Source organism: Rhinatrema bivittatum, chromosome 11, assembly GCF_901001135.1.
Source record: "Rhinatrema bivittatum chromosome 11, aRhiBiv1.1, whole genome shotgun sequence".
Lineage (NCBI taxonomy): Eukaryota > Metazoa > Chordata > Amphibia > Gymnophiona > Rhinatrematidae > Rhinatrema > Rhinatrema bivittatum.
The window spans coordinates 2663276-2681963 of record NC_042625.1 but is presented as its reverse complement, the minus strand read 5'-3'; the positions used below and the strand labels follow the sequence as shown (position 1 = coordinate 2681963).

The following is an 18688-nucleotide window of genomic DNA, read 5'->3' as shown; positions in this document are numbered from 1 at the left end:
TCTCGTTTAGTATATTTATATACATTTTTCCTATAATATAATTTGTTTATAAATTTCCTGGATTATCCTCCCATTATTGGGGACTTTTTCTCTGAAGTACTGAATATGTTGTAGTTCTATTTTTTTCTTATATCTTTCTGTACTGAAGTGAATTTCTTGATTTTTTGCAAATGTTATAAATTTGTTTTAAAATCTGAATAAAATTATAAATTAAAAAAAAAAAATTGAAGAAAGGATGGATGGTGCAACATACAGGGAGATACTGCAAGACAGCCTGATTCTGATTGCTAAAAATACTGAAACTTGGGAGAAAGTTCACCTTTCAGCAGGACAATGATCCCAAGCACAGGGCCAAAATAACACAGGAGTGATTGAACAAAAAGGCAAATGTTCTCCACTGGCCAAGTCGAAGTCCAGATCTCAATCCAATCGAGAATCTGTGACCCTATTTGAAAATCACATCATCCAACCTACTTGAACAACCTGGAGTAAATATGCCAGGAAGAATGGGCAAAAATCACTCCCAAACAGTTTTCAAAGCTGGCAGAAACTTACCCCAACAGATTTAAAGCTGCTTTGAAAGGTGGTTCTACTAAGTACTAGCCTGAAGGGTTTAAATACTGATGCAAGCAGCATTTTTCAGTTGTATATTTGATTTTACAAAAAATGCAGAAAAATAATGATTTGTGACTTTGAAAGTTTACTTTAAGAGCATACTGGCTTGCCATAAACATACTGTCTAGAACAATCTATGTAAGTGTCATTTGTAATCCACACAAATCTGCTGACTTTTTACAAGTTGAATACTTTTGCAAGCCACTGTATTCTGAAAACTAGACTGGTTTTGTAGCTCTTGAGGACCAAAGTGGGCCACACCTGTTCTAATTACACATTATATCTGACAAAATTGACTCATCTTTGAAAGCTTATGCCTCAATAAATCGGTCTCTAAGGTGCTCCCTGCCTCTATGTTGTTTTAACATATGTTGGAAATTTTTCTATGGATATAAATATTTTATAAAAACTCGTATGCAATATATATTTTTTAAATAAAGTATTGATCCCAGTCCTGGCATTTGTGATTTTACCAGAAGGCTGCCAACTCAGTCTCAATCTCCACCCCATCTAGTATGAACAGTTATGGGATCTCTCAAGTAAGACCCCCAGACAAGTGAATCACTGTAATGGGCTCCCAAATAAGTAGAGTATATCCCAGAATGCAACAAATATCTAAGATGAGATGTGAAATCTTAATTCATTCCACAAGAGTATGATCTGAAGTTCCACAGACAGTTACCTGAAGATTCTCGTCCTCTCGGATCAGCTGCTTCCTGGGAAATATTCGGTTGGCCTGTATGCACTGAGTCTCTTCATCCTATGGAGACAAAATCTTTCTCAGTTAGCGATAAGAGTCCTGTCAAAACTGAAGTGACCTCTCTCGAGGTTCAAGTACATTGTAAATTCTGAAAAAGAACTACCATCTGCCTGAACAAAAGTCAAGACAACTAAAAAGTCTATGAACCTAAAAATAAACTGCAAGCATCTGAAAACAGGGCTAATGAAGGGAGACTAAAAAGACCACCCACTGATGTCCCTCTTTTCATTCACAGGCGATCTATGAGAAAGAGGCCTATGCAACACTGTCTTGTAATGTACCTAATGGCTTTGTGAGCTAGAAACAAGGACCATCCTTCTTTCTAGCACCAAGCTTATGCTAAAACTCAGAAATCCAGACTCCACAACAGGACAGCTTATAGCTTCATGTAAACAGAAACAAACAAAGCAGGTACTGAACATAATCAATGGGAGTTGCAATTTACAGGTGAATATTCCAGCTTGGAAGATGGCAATCATGAAATTATTCAGGCACTCATGACATTATACATACTCACAATGTTAATTGTAGCTCCCATTGGCTTATTTCTTTTGTTGAACAGTTTCATTGTCCATTTAATATTTAGAGCAAGCCTATGACACAAAGAATATATAGAGAATAACTGGATAAGAGTGGAGTAGTTTGGTTTTGCGTGTTAGACATCACTGCAGAACTCACAATTCAAATGTTTAAATGCTTTCTGACTGTTCTCTGAACCAGATAGATGTTCTAGGTAGAGGGCTATCTACATGTGATAGTTATACAATGAATCGGACTCACGGGTCTCCCACTCATGAGAGCTACTACCACTCAGTGCAAGGAAATTATGACTGTTTCTGCTTCATGAGCTAAAAGATAACTCGCAAAACAGTGGAGTGAAACAATCACAAAGTGGCGATTTCTTTATTCAATGTGAATGAAATAAAATATGCCTTTCACTTGCTGAAATGCAGCCTTTGATTTCTCTTTTCTGAAGTATTTTGTGGTAAAGTATTCAATTGTTTTGACCCCACTTCTGTATTTTGAACATATTTGAGGAGCAGAAAAGAATGAAAACAAACCGATGTGATATGTAAATCTAACACCAGTATATAAAAGCAAATAAATAAATAAATAAATAAATAAAAGGGCTAGTAACCTAAAAAGGCAATCATTTTATAGGTTAACAGGAACTACATTATTATGAAAATATCAGTATCTAAGGAAAATATTTTTTCACAGTGTACAACCTAAACTTGGGAGACAGAGGGCAATAATGCATAAACACCTGCACCCAAACTTTATATTTCCCCACTAATACTGGCAAAAGCATGACAGCAATAAGAACTTAAATTGGGGAAGAGAGAGAACAAGAGCATGCACTTTTGCATTTCATTCAAACAAGATCATGTAGGCTACACAATCACTATAATGAATGAAGATTTCTAGATTCCCTTAGGAAAAGGAGTGTGAGAAATATGGCATCTGGAATACAGTAGCCTCAAGTCGAGTACAATACATTCAATATTTCTTCTATTGCACTAAATCCCATCCAGAACAGATGTACTGGTAACTGGGCATAATATAAATTACTGCAAATAAATAAATCAATCCCATTGACTGCTGATAAAGCTTCAACACTTACCATGACGGACCCCAGTTCAAAGGGCAGTTTTGTTCTTGCACGGTGATTTCAGACTCTGTTTCACAAAGAAAACAATCTGGACAGCAAAAGCAAAAACATAAATCAGAAGAGAATCACCTCACAAGCTTTAATATCACCAAAGATGAACCACATACTGAAGTGAAAAAAATGTGTCCATGAGCACTTGACAGAGCTATTACAGAATTCACAGCCTACAATGCACTAAACCAGCAGAGGAGCAGAGGGGGAAAGCATGTTTGCTTGCCATAAACGGTGACATCATCTGATGGTGCCGAACAGACGCTTCTCTCTAGCTCAGTAGAACTTTTAGATTCTACTGAGCATGCGTGGGAGTTCCTGCCAGAGCACTGCCCGTGAGCCTCCTCAGTTTGTTAGTAGCTTAGCTTTAGTCAGATAGTCCACCCTCCAGGGAGGTGGGAGGGTAACAAGCATGCTTAATTCATCCTGCTGACTACAGAGTATGCCTTTTACACTAAGCAAACATGCTTTTCTCCAATGACAAGCAGAGCTGAATTAGCCTTGGAGAGTCCCAAGCTGAGGGTTGTATAATAGAGCACTCACTGAACAGCAACCCAGTTCCCCCGTGAACAGATGACTACTCAGTGAACAGGTTGCGCAAAACTGCCTGTCCAAAATTATTGTCAACTCTTGAGACTGTCCAGATAGTAGTGGAACGTGAAGGTATACACAGAGAACCAGGACACAGGTTTTGCAGATATCCTCAATAGAAACAGATCTCAGATGAGCAACTGAAGTAGCCATAGATCAGACAATGAGCCTTGATGGAGTCCATGATCTGAAGGCCAGCAAGTGCACAGCAAGTGCACAGCAGTGCCAGAGCCGGCTCCCCTCTTGTTGCGTTTGTTCCGAAAGGACTGGCCCCTGCCTGTGGGGTGAGTGGCTTGGTATGTACTCTTTTAGGGTCTGAAGCGCTGTGATCCTCTGCTTTTAGGTAATCGGGGAGAGGGGCGTTGGCTTCTTTTGTTCTTGTCCTCCGGTAGCCGAGGTACTGGGGATTCACCCCATTTGTCGGCTAACTTCTCCAGTTCGCTTCCGAACAGGAGGGCTCCTTTAAAAGGCTTTCTCGTGATTTTCATCTTGGAAGTCCGTCGGCTGACCAACTTCAGAGCCAGAGTTGCCTTCTGGCTGAGGTGCGTACCAGGTCAGAGGTCGTATCCGTGAAGATACCGCTGGTTCTAGTCCTTCGCCAGGCGTGGCAGCATTCCTGGTCATGGATAAGCAGGGCGTGTTACCACGGCACAGCAGGCAGCAATCTGTAGTGACATAGCTGATACGTTGAATGACTGTTTAAGGATAGATTCCAGACTTCTGTCCTGGGCATCCTTGAGTGCTGCTCCTTCCTCGACTGGAATGGTAGTGCGCTTTGTGACCACACAGACCATGGCGTCCACTCTGGGGAACAGTAGTAGCTCTTTGCCTATGGGTTCCAGTGGATATAGGGCTTCCAGGGCCCACCCCCCTTTGAAACTGGCCTCCGGGGCATCCCATTCCAAGTTGATCAGCTGTTGCACGGCTTGCAGCAAGGGGAAATGGCATGAGGCCAGACGAAGCCCTTCTAGAAGAAGGTTCATCTTTGGTTGCTCTGTGGCACTTGTGCCTGGAATGGCGAGCTCCTTCAAGCTGAGAGCCACGAGATCTAGTATCTCATCTTTGGAGAAGAAATGCCTCATGGTTTAGTAAGGTTCCGTTCTTGGAGGTATTTCCCCTTCCTCCAAGGAGTCTTGCTCCTCGTCCGAGGTGTCCGTGTCCCTTATGGTGAGGCTTTTGGCTGGGGAGAGCACGTCACTGGAAGGCCTGGAGGGTCCTGGTAGACAAGGGTCCTCTGGTGGCGGATGTGTCTGTGCCATCAGTGGCAGTTGCATGTGGACAAAGGTTTGTAGACCCTTAAATAATTCTACCCAGGAGAAGGATCCTGGGTCTAGATTAAAGGCCGCTGCGTTCCCCAGGGACCCCGTTTGGGGGAGGGTCGTGCTGGGAATAGAGAGGTCCAGGGTACTATCGGTGGATCCGGATTCCTGTACTGGCTGGGGAGGGCCTTGTCCAGGTTCTCCCAGGGCCTCCTCGCGCTCTAGGCACAGAGCCGTGGCCTCCTCGTGCTGCGCAACTCTTATGTGGCAGGCTGGGCAGAGGGCTTGTGCCTTGGTTTTCTTGACCGGTGGTGCCATGGTTTTGTGTGCGTGGGTCGTTGAAACCCCGGTCTGTGCATTTAATGTGCGTGCCGGGAGGCTTAGCTATGCGCTCCGGGTGTGCCAAAGATGTGCATGTAGGCCGGGATGCGCGCTCACTGAGGTGCGCACGGCCTTAAACTTGTGCGCCCGGCAACGTTGTGTGCGTAGCTGTGTGTGTGCACTGCTGTGCGCACAAGTAACAGGGTTCAGTTAGGCGGACAGAGCAGTGAAATGGCGTCGGCGACCATGCGAGCAAGATGGCAACCACCTCAGAGGGTCTCCACATGGGAGGACCCTTGTATCCGATCGGGATCTAGCCCGGCCTGGGGTGATCAACCTCATGGTACATACGCCAGCTGGCGATCTGTGTGGCTATCCGAGCCTCGGAGACCGGAGACTTAGAAAAGTTTTCTACCTTACCTTGTCTCAGCGTTTTCCGGTTTCGTTCTGGGCGGTCTCCAGCTGCGGGGGGAAAGAGGGAAGTACCTTCACCGCCACGCTCGGTATTGCACCCTCTGCCTCTCAGCTGCCCCCATTGCCGGGGGCTACATCCACGCCGGGAACCGGCTACCGGACCGAGGCCTACCTCTGAGGGTTCTCTGAAATCACCTCAGAAAATCTCAACTGGGAGAGGGACCCTTAGGTATCACCGCAGGAGAGCGGGGCTCGTCTGGAGAGGTAAGATTTCTTCTTTGTTTGGAATTTTCTTTCTTCTTTGGTTTGAATACTCTAAAGCTGAGCAAGTGTGTATAGAGTCCTGAGCTGCTATGGAGACGGAAAATACTGAAGAGCAGAGCTTCCTGCATGGGTATATGTACTGGTGATGACGTCAGATTGAAATCTGACTCCATCTCCAACTGCTATCCGGAGCACACTATACCCATTGGTCCTGAATCCATCTGCTACACGCTAGGAAAAAGCTAATTTTTTTTTCCAGCAAGGTTTTTCTTGTGATTTTAAATTGTGGTGAATGCTCCAATATGAGTCTGCCATGAAATGAAGTTCTCTGCAATGAGATGGACACTCGCATTGATGCCAATTCCAGCGTCAATGCAGATACCAGGGCCAAAGAAGTCATTGGCACCTTTGCCAACACTAGAGCTGTAAAGGAACTCTCCATGGTACACTATGTCTTTTTTTTCTGCATCGATAGTCCACTATGCACTGGCTTATATAATTTTGTTCCCTTATGCACAGATAACATTTGACACTTTTTTTTTTTTTTTTTTTTTTAATGGGGGAGCTTTCTCTATTCAACCTAGAGACTGCCCTTTTTTTTTTTCCTCTGACTCTTCGAGTTCTGATGCGACACAATGCCTTTCTGAAATGTGAGAAGAGTGTTTATTACACCAAGTAGAGAGTTTCTGACTCTTTTCATGCTCTTTTCTGTGATGTATTTTTCTCTTTCTTTTAATAAAAATGGATCCTTGGATCTTGTATCCTAAATTTCATTCCTCTAAAAATGAAAGCTCTTGGTGACATTTTGCCACATGAGCTACAATTAGATGGCTCATGAGATGCACTCAGACACAGAATACATATTTTATGATCATCCCGGCTGGACATACTTTTGTAATATCTCTCGTAAAACTTAAAGGGCACCTTATCAAATGTTGAAGCAGTAGAAGACTTATTTTTTAAACTAGATAGAAATAAATGAATAAAAACTATGGGAAAATCTGTGCATGCTCTGAAAGGTTTTCTAGAACCTTCAGAGCACAAAGAAAGCAAATAAGAAACCAGGAAGAAGCTCTAAGAGGTCAGGGAGGGAGACAAAGTACTTTTTATCATATTTTCTAGCTGGGGTGGGGAACATGCTAAAACTTTTCTCTTGCTCGCCTTTTCCCCAAATTTTTAGAAGTCAGTATTCCAGAAGGTTGTTGTATAACCAAAATCTGCTGGAGAGAGGGCTCCAGAAAGTGAGGGGATGAGTCAAGTTTGCTGAAGGAGGGTGGTGAAGGAATAGATGAACTGAGCCCACAGGAGAAGGTTGCTGGCCAGGAAGAAGGAAAAGAGCTAGCTAGGGAGAGAACAGGGTCTGCTGAGTGGAGAAGTGGGGGGAGATTTGTGGAAAGTGGAAGGTGGAGAGCTGGGAGAGGAGGGAAGTATAACAGGCACAGTGGCAAGTAGCACAGGCTGGCGAGGGAGTAGACTGGGCAGGAGGATATTAATCCCTCTTTCCTCCTCAAAATATAGAAGTTAATCTATGCTTATGAATCTTTCAAGATTGATTGTAAGAGAGTTTCTGATCTGGTTTAATGCTGCCAAGCAAACCAAATTAATACATATCCTACATCACTTCTTCTTACAGTTCTTGTCAAGGGATAAAATATATTTTTAATCAAATGGCTGATCAAGCCGCCTACATAATGCTCATTCTAATCCATTCACTGTCTCTTAAGAGACTTTTTTCCTCCTATACTGGTGATTCTAATTATGTTTGCTACCAGCAAGCGATAGTGAGAAGATCTGACTGAACAATTAGTTTTATTCTGTGCCTGACAAAACAGTCTTTCAGGGAAGCATGAACATTTTTCACCTAATCTTTTTGTTTTGGTACACAGATGGTTATTTTTCAATGGTAAACAAGAGTACGATCAGAGAGCCCATGAAACCCAGCAAATCAAAATACATTTTTTAATGTTATATTATGGCATAAGAAAAGTACAGTTCTAATATAAAACCTAAGGCTCATACATGTCCAGCCTAAAGAGATTGCTATTTTACAGTGGGGACAAGGAGGGTATTTGTCTACTTTTATTACTGTAGCAAACATATGAATTGCTGCAAGAGGTGTAAACTTTGCCTCTCTCGTCAGCTAGAACCATGATACGGCACTCATGCTTCTGTAGTTTATGCCTTCAAGTCTCACATCAAAATTAAGAAACATATTTGTCTGTCATTAGTGTCATTCAATTCTGAAAAATACGTTTGCTAGCCTGAATTTCATTTCAAAAGATTAAAATTGCTGACCATACTACATTATCGCCACTATCTAATTCCCTCCTTTCTCAGACCCAAACACTTGTTTTTCAGGTCTTATAGCTTGTAATCAGCTGACAAACACCAAATCTACACTAGTGAGAGGAATGCTTGACAGCGGAGGAGGGAAGAATTAGCAGATGTGCATCATAGACACTGAGCAACAGTTCAAAGTCATTTACCTAGGTAAACCGGCTTATCTGAAAACTACCCTCCTCTACCCTGCTGAAAGCTCACATGGGCTTTCCACAGGGCGCACACTCCTAGCTAGGTTAATAAGAGGCATTTCCAGGATGGGGGAAGAATCTATGCATACATGTGCTATTCTACCTCCTCCCTCCCATTTCCACCTGCACAAATAGCAAGTTCATAGCAGTTATGATACACCTGTACCCCAGTTCTGAATTTCCCTTTTATCAAGTAAAAGTCAAGTAACTCAGTCTCATCTTCAAATTACTTTAAACACTCATCCAGACTATGCTAAAGAAACAAGGTGAATGGAATAAAAACAAGAAATGTCATCCAACAAAAGAAAAATCACCTGAAGACTTACCGTTTACAAGTGAATTTCAAAGAACATTTCTGTCCTATGACCTTTAGAGACTGTTCATCTAAAACTAGTCTGAAATCTGTGAACAGAAAAAAAAAGCATTACTTTACAATTAAAATGCAATCCTGAGAGAGTTAGAAGCAAAGATACGTTCATACTTATACCTTGAATAAATACCTATAACTTGAGGTGGGGGTTAATCTTATTGAGGTATGCCCCACACCAAAAGAAAGGCTAGGATCAGGGAAATATTAACATCTACTCCCGATCCAGTGCTTTTACAACCAAGAATATCTACATTCTTTGCCCCAACACTGGGAATGAATCCGGAGGACAGGGCCGCAGTGGTATCTGACTTGGAGCGGGAGCCAGTACTACAGGCTGAAACAATCTCGCTTAGCCCCGGAGCTCCTAACACTCCCTCACCACCTGTGCAGTTAAACCAGGAACAGTGTGACTTTTTATTGGGGGGGGAGATAGCCCTGGAAAATCAATATTGCCGGGACTAGCTACAGGAATGAGTGGACAGCAATCTGTGGGGGGGATAGGGGGCCCAAGCAGGAGCTGAATATAATTCTACCATCAGAAATGCCAGAGATAACTATGGGGCTACTGTGGTCAGCCATAAAATCTCTTGAGAAAACAATTGTGGATCTTACTCAAAATATTGGTAGAACACAGCAGAGTTTTTCTTGCTTAGAAAATTTAGTAACCCTGAATAAAACAAGTATAATAAAAACTGAAAAACGTGGAGGTATTTCAACAAAAATATGTTAGATCGGAGTTGATAAATGATAAGAAAATTGAATATCTGGAAAATTCAATTAAATACTTGAATCTCAGAGCTCTAAATTTTCCAATGATTAGGTTAACTTCAGCTAAGGAAATGTTTAATAGATATCTAGTGAATGTTTTGAAGATGCAAGAAAAGAATTTACCAATAACTTCAAGAATTTATTATTTACCTGTAAAACCTGTTCCTGGTAACTTAGAGGAACAAGGAGTAACTGATAATTCAATTGGGGTGTCTAAGGTTTTAGAGATATCAACTGATACGGTAATAAAAACAAGGGCCACTATGTTAGTATCCTTTGTTTTTACAACTGATAGGGACTCTGTCCTAAGATTATTTTTGAAACAGAAACACCAATTATTTTTAGCACAAAAGATTTGGATATACCCGGATCTGTCTAGGTCAACGCAGACCAGAAGGAAAAGTTTCTTGAACCTTAGATCTGAGGTAGAATCATTTGCTGCTAAAATGATTGTAAAGTTTCCTTGTCGATGTGAGATCTTTTTTTCAAACCACAAATATGTTTTTTATGAAGTATCTCAGCTCCAGAAGTTCTTGAGCTCCCACACCTTAGTTAGTACAGATTAGCGGTTAGAAGCATGTACTCAGTTAAGACTCAGTGTACTCTCCTTTCCTTTGGATAAACAGTTTAGTTTATATCTGATGGATCGCTTGATTTCTGCCATAAATAGCTTGTGGATTTCCTACATTAAGAACAGGCAATTTATTTCAGGGTAGTGGCTATTACAGAATTATGTAATTGCTTTAAATGCCTGTATTCAAATTTATAATGTAATGTTATAATATTCTAAAAGCTGAATAAAAATAAAATTAAAAAAAAAAAAAGCAATCCTGAGGAATATGTGCTTAAGTTATTTTACTCCTTGACAACCCAAACTAAAGCTTCTAGCTTGGTGGCTTACCCAAGAATTGAAAAAACAAACAGGATTCATACTCTACAAAAAAAGATCTGTCTGTGAGATATTCTGGTATTTCTAGCATTCCATCAACTTTAGTTTTAAGAGAGCTTACAACTGACTATCCCAATATCATTTTCCACAAAATAAGGCAGATTTCACTGCTATCTGCAATACCATACTGACAGAATATGAATACTGGAAAATAAAATAGAAGAGGATTAAGATTCACCTGTGCATGTGCCTTAACCTTTTATAAATATTTTTAAGAACAAAAAGTCCTCGTAAACAGCATTCAGAAATCAGGGATATACTCACAACACCGTGTGTTAGTCTAAATATGCAATGGAAACTAACACAAGCTTCCAAGTAAACCCAAAAATGTCTGTGGTTTTGTATAAGACATGACTGGTCAACAAGGTCAGGGCAACTAGACTGCTGCAAAGAAGAATTTATCTTAAAATTAGGTTGTACATTTTTCTAGCCAGGGTTTTATTTTTTCATTCTGTCTCTATGGGAAAAAAAAAAGCTTAGTAAATCAGGACCTGAATATATAAAAATTATTTACCTTTATTGAGAAGAAATATAGAAAAGCAGATAGTTAAACTCTGATTCACACAAAGGTGCCAAATATTGTCCTTTTCTAATGATTACCAGCTGCCCTTCTAAGGTTGTTTTCACCCAAAACTGGGTGTTCTTGCAGAAACTTCTTGCCGTTAAAGGTGCAAGTTCCAAAATTGTGTTTTTGATGCTAAGTTCACAGGTACCTTTACCTATGGGTTTTGCACCAGTTTTCAAAGTGGAAACATGCACATCAGCAAGTTTGCTTAGCATAAACAGTAGGATAAATTAGCCATGATAAGACGGGTGATACCATCTAGATGCAGCAAATGGACCTCTCTCTCTCAACTAGTAGAGCGTTTGCTCTACTAAGCATGTACGAGAATCCTCGCTTGGGTATTGCTTTGTGAGATCCCTTAAGTCGATTTTAGAGTTCATTTTAGCTAGGTAGTTGACTCTTCAGGGAGGCAGGCAGGTATTTAGCATGGTTAATTCATCCTATCTACGGAGAGCACTGTTTAGTGCAAGCAAACGTTCTTTCTCCATCTACAAGCAGAGCTGAATTAGCCATGATATATGGGGAGACCCAAAATGAGGGTTGGAATGGAGCATTTAGGGGCAGATTTTAAAAGGAGCGCACCTGGTGCACACACATGTACGCCAGATTTGATAACTTGCGCACGCAAGTTATAAAATCAGAGGTCGGCGCACGCGCAAGGGGGTGCTCAATTGTGCACCTTGCACACGCCGAGCCGCACTACCTTCCCCCGTTCCCTCCCTCCTAACCTAACCTTTCCCCTTCCTAGCCCTACTCTAACCCCCCCAAAATTGTTTTCTTACCTTTTGCGCCTGCCGGCAGCATGCCAGCACACAATCCTTTGACACAGCGGTAATGGCCGCTGTGTCGGAGGCCTCTGGCCCCACCCCTGCCCACAGATTGCCCTGTCCCGGGACCGCCCCTTTAGTAAAGCCCTGGGACTTACATGCTTTACGCACGTCACCGGGCCTTTTAGCCCCGGCGTGCATAAGGCCAGTTTCGCGCGTAACCTTTTGAAAATCCGGCCCTTACTGAATAAGCAACCTGGACTCATCTTGGAAAGTAGTCTACTGGGTGAACAGGCAAAGCAAAACTGCTTATCCAAATTTACTGTCACTCAGACTATCCAGACAGTAATGGGATGCAAAGGTTTGTACTGACAACAATGTTGCAGCTTTGCAGGTATCTTCGAGAGAACTGGTTTGCAGATGAGCCTCTGATGTAGCCATAGTTCTATCTTGATAAACCTTGAAGATGCTTATAATTTTGTAGGCCTTCTAGGATACAGCAGTGCATGATGCAGTCTGCTAGCCAGTTGGACAATGTACATTCGGCCACTTGGACAATGTACGTTCGGCCACTGTTATGCCCAGTCTGTTAGGATAACAAGAGACAAATAGATGTAGTAAGCCAATGCTCTTTTACAGCCTAAGGTATGAAGAGTTCTCTCTCTTTCATGTGAACATGCCCTCAGAAAGAACATAGATAACACAATAACCATATTAATATGGAAAGCTGATACTATTTTTGATAGAAACTTGGGGTGGGTGCGAAGCACCACTCAGTTGCAGAAGAATTGCATATACGGTCGGTAATGAATTTGAAAGCCTGAAGCTCGTTGTCTTTTGGCTGATGATACTGCTATTATTTTCTGCTAGAAACTTGAGAGAAGCAGACTCCAATGGTTCATATGGCAGCTTCCTCAGTTGTGCCAGAAAGCAAAATTGTTTACCTTGTAAGAGGTGTTATCCCAGGACAGCAGGATGAGTCCTCACATATGGGTGACCTCATCAGATGGAACCCTGATACGGAAAACGTCTGTCAAAAGTTTCTATAAACTTTTGGCTGGCACACTGAGCCTACTGAGCATGCCCAGCATGCCATGATATTCTCAGCCACAGGGGTCTCCCTTCAGTCTCTTTTGTAGCAGTATGCGTGAGCTAAAAAATTAAAATAATAAAACATATCGGACCCAACTCTGTGGGGTGGCTGGTGGGTTCTTTGAGGACTACCATTCTGCTGTCCTGGGATAACACCTATTACAAGGTAAGCAATTTTGCTTTATCCCAGGACAAGCAGGATGATAGTCCTCACATATGGGTGGATTAGCAAGCTACAGGCTGAGTCATTTGCATTATATCAACAGCATACAACTTGTGCAACAAGCACAACAACTGGTGTACTGCTGGAAAAAAATGAGGCAGCTTGAAATCACAGCAGGATGGATGTAGAAGGAGTTGATGTTATACTGGAAATAAGTTCTTTAAGACAGATTGTCCAAAGGCTGAATCTTGTCGTCCTTCTTTGTCCAAACAATAATGAGCTGCAAAGGTGTGAAGAGAACTCCATGTTGCAGCTTTGCATATGTCAAGAATGGGCACTGAACGATAGTGTGCTACTGATTTGGACATAGCCCTTACTGAGTGTGCTTTTACTCACCCCTGGAGAGGAATTTTTGCTTTTTCATAACAGAATTCGATACAGTCTGCTAGCCAATTGGAGAGAGAGTGTTTTCCTACTACAACTCCTGGTTTATTTTTGTCAAAGGAAACAAAGAGTTGGGTGGATTTCCTATGGACCGCTGTGCAGTTCAGGTAAAAAGCTAGTGCACGTTTACAGTCTAAAGTGTGTAAGACTCTCTCTCCCTGGTGAGAGTGAGGTCTTGGAAAGAAAGTAGGCAAGACTGGTGTACTGCTGGAAAAAATGAAGCAGCCTGAAATCACAGCAAGATGGCGTTTGACAAAGTTCCTCATGAGAGGCTTCTAGTAAAAGTAAAAAGTCATGGGATAGGTGGCGATGTCCTTTCATGGATTGCAAACTGGCTAAAAGACAGGAAACAGAGAGTAGGACTGAATGGGCAATTTTCTCAATGGAAGGGAGTGGACAGTGGAGTGCCTCAGGGATCTGTATTGGGACCCTTACTGTTCAATATATTTATAAATGATCTGGAAAGAAATAAGACGAGTGAAATAATCAAATTTGCAGATGACACAAAATTGTTCAGAGTAGTTAAATCACAAGCAGATTGTGATAAATTGCAGGAAGATCTTGTGAGACTGGAAAATTGGGCATCCAAATGGCAGATGAAATTTAATGTGGATAAGTGCAAGGTGATGCATACAGGGAAAAATAACCCATGCTATAATTACACAATGTTGGGTTCCACATTAGGTGCTACAACCCAAGAAAGAGATCTAGGTGTCATAGTGGATAACACATTGAAATCGTCGGTTCAGTGTGCTGCGGCAGTCAAAAAAGCAAACAGAATGTTGGGAATTATTAGAAAAGGAATGATGAATAAAACGGAAAATGTCATAATGCCTCTGTATCGCTCCATGGTGAGACCGCACCTTGAATACTGTGTACAATTCTGGTCGCCGCATCTCAAAAAAGATATAATTGCGATGGAGAAGGTACAGAGAAGGGCTACCAAAATGATAAGGGGAATGGAACAACTCCCCTATGAGGAAAGACTAAAGAGGTTAGGACTTTTCAGCTTGGAGAAGAGACGACTGAGGGGGGATATGATAGAGGTGTTTAAAATCATGAAAGGTCTAGAACGGGTAGATGTGAATCAGTTATTTACTCTTTCGGATAGTAGAAAGACTAGGGGACACTCCATGAAGTTAGCATGGGGCACATTTAAAACTAATCGGAGAAAGTTCTTTTTTACTCAACGCACAATTAAACTCTGGAATTTGTTGCCAGAGAATGTGGTTCGTGCAGTTAGTATAGCTGTGTTTAAAAAAGGATTGGATAAGTTCTTGGAGGAGAAGTCCATTACCTGCTATTAAGTTCACTTAGAGAATAGCCACTGCCATTAGCAATGGTTACATGGAATAGACTTAGTTTTTGGGTACTTGCCAGGTTCTTATGACCTGGATTGGCCACTGTTGGAAACAGGATGCTGGGCTTGATGGACCCTTGGTCTGACCCAGTATGGCATTTTCTTATGTTCTTATGTTCTTATGATGTAGAAGGAGTTGGTGTTATACTGGAAATAAGTTCTTTAAGACATTGTCCAAAGGCTGAATCTTGTCTAGTAAAGAAGGAGTGGGGCAAGAGAAAGGGTCAAACCCTTTTTGTGTGCACCACTTGGTAAATCTAGTCCCCTTAAAGTGGTAAGATTTACGTGTGGAAGGCTTTCATGAAGCTACAAGAACTTTAGAGACTTGTGTTGAAAGATTAAGTGGTTGCAGAATTAAGCTTTCAACATCCAAGCTGTCAGGGCAAGAGTTGTCATGTTGGGATGACGCAACTTGCCCTGATTCTGAGTTACGAGAGTGGGTGCTGTGCCTAGGCGAATTGGCTCTCTGATCGACCCCCTTTGAAGCTGACCTCTGAGGCATCCCACTCCGGGTCAATCAGTTCCTGGATGGCTTCAATCATTGGGAAGTAGCATGAGGCTTTACGAAGGGACACCAGGGGTTCTTCTTTGGTTCCGCCATAGGGTCCGTGCCTGGAATACCCAGAGTCTGGGAAACAAGGGCTGGTAATTCATCTCCACTGGCTTCCCATTAAATACAGGATACAGTTCAAAACCAGCATGATGATTCATAAGGCCCTACATAGCATCTCTCCACTCAACTTAACCTTCCAGCTTCAACTACACTCTTCCAAAAAGCCAACTAGAAGGGCATACCAGAACAGAATGGTCACCCAACCTGCAAAATCCTCCCTGAGGAAACGCGCACTATCCACAGCGGGCCCGTCTCTCTGGAACTCTCTACCACCAGAGCTCCGCCTTCAGCCGTGCCATACTACTTTTAAAGTGAAACTCAAAACTTGGCTCTTCCTGCAAGCTTTCCCTGAGAGCTAAGAGCAAGAAGAGCAACAACCCTCCTGCTATTACAACTATAATGTAAAGTTCATTTGCTTTATTTATGTGTTCTAAGTTGATCTAAGTGTGCCCTAAGTTGATCTTAATTTGTATTTTACTCTATAATAGATTAATCGTTTGATATGTTCCATGTAAACCGCCACCCGGCGATAGTTATCTCTGTTACCTGTGAACCGGAGTGATATGTATTGTATACAGGAACTTCCGGTATACAAAAACCAAAAATAAATAAATAAATCAATTCTTGTGGAAGAAGCGAAGCATGGTTCCAGGCCTGGAGGGATTTCTCCTTCTTCCAGGGAGCAACCATCATCATCTGAGTTGTCTGGGTCCCTGTCAGGGAAATTCTTGGTCAGGCGAGGCATGTCTCGAGGCATCAGAGCAGGGCCGGGAAGATCTTGTGCCTCCGACAGGGGTTGAGCCCGGGACGCAGCTGGGGCTGATTGTGCCTGAACGATGGCTTGCAGCCCTTGGAAAAATTCTAACTAGGAGAAGGTCCCTGGGTCCATGTTAATCCCAGGGGGAGTCGGAGTAAGGGCCCCTAAGGTGCCCTCTTGTGGAGAAGCCATCTCAGAGATACATAGGTCTGGGGAGCTATCATCTGTAGCAGTTTCGGACCTGTCCACAGACAGTGAGGGACCAGGCTTTGGTTCCCCCTGGGTTTCTTCGCAATGCTGACCCAGGCAGGACTCCCGTTCAGGCTGTGCAAAGAGTACCTTCTGGCCTTCTTGGATGCCGGTGCCATAGCCTCTATGTCTAAGCGCACAGGTAATGTGCTTCAATGCACGCGTGTAGTTGTAAACGCGGCTGTGCGTGTAGTTGTGCGCACGGCTGTGCGTGTCAGTATTGGCTGCGCACAAGTTAGGTGCATTGGCCGCCCGGTCTGCCACGCGCGTACTGCTGGACGAGAAGGGAAGATGGCGCAGATGCCCCCGGCGCGTAAAATGACACCCCCCGAGGGTCTCCACATGGACCCCTGCATCGGATCGGGACCTAGCCCCAACTAGGGCTGCTCAATTCGATCGGTGCTCCCTTTTAACATTGCCGGAAGAGAAACAATCGGTACGGCAATCCGAGCCTCGGAGACTGGAGACCTGAATTTAAAGTTTTCTGCTTACCTGGTCACAGCGCTTACCATGAGTGTTGGGATAGTCTCCAGCTGCAGGGGGAGAGGGCTTTACCTTCACCACCGTGCTTGATTGTACATCCGCTGCCTTTCAGCCACTCTGGGGACTATGTCTATGCCGGGAACCAGCTACCGGACCAAGGCACCCTCTGAGGGATATAAGAAATCACCTCAGGAATTCTCAACTGGGGGAGGGAGCCTTAGGTTTCACTGCAGGAGAGCGGGTCTATCTTCTTTAAGGTAAAATTTTCTTTTTCTTCTTGCTGTAATTCTATTCTAGTGTGTGGGACAGTGACCGCATCTACTAGGACACGGAGAGATACTGAAGAGCTTAGGTTACTGCAGGGGTGACGTCAGCTTTGAAAATCTGACTCAGTCTCCCGTCTGCTAGCAGAAGAGCACATAACCCACTGGTCCTGAGTCCATCTGGCTACACGCGAGGAAATGTTGAGATTACTTACCTGATAATCTCCTTTTCCTTAGTGTATGCAGATGGACTCAAAACAAGTGGGTATAGTGTGCTCGTGCTAGCAGTTGGAGACGGATCTGACGTCAGCACAGGTACATATACCCCCACAGGAAGTGTAGCAATTCAGTAATCTTCCTTGCAAAAGCTTTTATGGATATATGTGTGACTGACCGATCATTTAAATGAACAGGATTACCCTGACCAATTGATGGTAGCTGGAGACTGCCAGTGTCCTCAACCGGAAGGTGTCGACACCCGGCAGGGTGAAAGCCCTATATAAGCAAACATGGCTTACCGTGAGTCGGCGAATCCCCATGTATACCGGCAGACGGGCGGGATGCTGAGTCCATCTGCATACACTAAGGAAAAGGAGATTACCAGGTAAGTAATCTCAACATTTCCTAGCGTGTAGCAGATGGACTCAAAACAAGTGGGATGTACAAAAGCTACTCCCGGACTGGGCGGGAGGCTGCCCGAGGTCCGTTTAGGATTGCCCTCGCAAATGCTGTGTCCTCCCTGGCCTGAACGTCCAGACGGTAGAACCTGGAGAAGGTATGGAGGGAGGACCACGTCGCCACTTTACATATCTCTGCAGGCGACAGCATCCTAGTTTCTGCCCAAGAGGCTGCTTGCGCTCTGGTAGAATGAGCCTTGACCTGTAGAGGTGGTGGTTTTCCTGCCTCTTCGTAGGCCATCTTGATAACTTCTTTGATCCAGCGGGCGATGGTTGGCCATGAGGCCGCTTCTCCTTGCTTCTTCCCGCTGTGAAGGACGAACAGATGGTCCGTCTTTCGTACTGCTTCTGACATTTCCAAGTATCTGGCCAGTATTCTGCCGATGTCGAGATGACGCAGTATTCGACCTTCTTCTGACTTCTTCAAACCTTCCGTGGTTGGCAAGGATATGGTTTGGTTGAGGTGAAATTGTGAGACTACTTTGGGTAAGAAGGAAGGAACCATGCGAAGATGGATAGCCTCTGGAGTGATTCTGAGAAACGGATCACGGCATGACAGTGCTTGTAGCTCTGAGATGCGGCGGGCTGAACACACAGCCAGCAAGAACACCATCTTCAAGGTTAACACACGGAGAGACAGGCCTCGAAGGGGTCTGAAGGCGGATCCCGCTAGAAATTCCAACACTAGGTTGAGGTTCCACAGGGGCACTGGCCACTTCAGTGGCGGACGAATGTGTTTGACTCCTTTCA

The 18688-nt window shown here is 43.4% G+C and overlaps 1 protein-coding gene across 9 annotated transcripts in view; it reads right to left on the bottom strand.

Moving 5' to 3' along the window:
- MTMR3 (myotubularin related protein 3) overlaps positions 1-18688 on the bottom strand; it is a 334346-nt gene that overhangs the window by 244814 nt on the left and 70844 nt on the right. For 8 of the 9 annotated variants that reach the window (XM_029619464.1, XM_029619465.1, XM_029619469.1 and 5 more), the window contains exons 3-6: positions 8745-8820; positions 3000-3075; positions 1893-1968; positions 1298-1375 (exon numbers count right to left, since the gene is read on the bottom strand). In XM_029619464.1, the coding sequence (XP_029475324.1) occupies positions 1298-1375; positions 1893-1943 (129 nt within the window). In that variant the 5' untranslated portion in view covers positions 1944-1968; positions 3000-3075; positions 8745-8820. The remainder of the gene's footprint in view (positions 1-1297; positions 1376-1892; positions 1969-2999; positions 3076-8744; positions 8821-18688) is intronic. The other variant, XM_029619467.1, reaches the window with a different exon arrangement.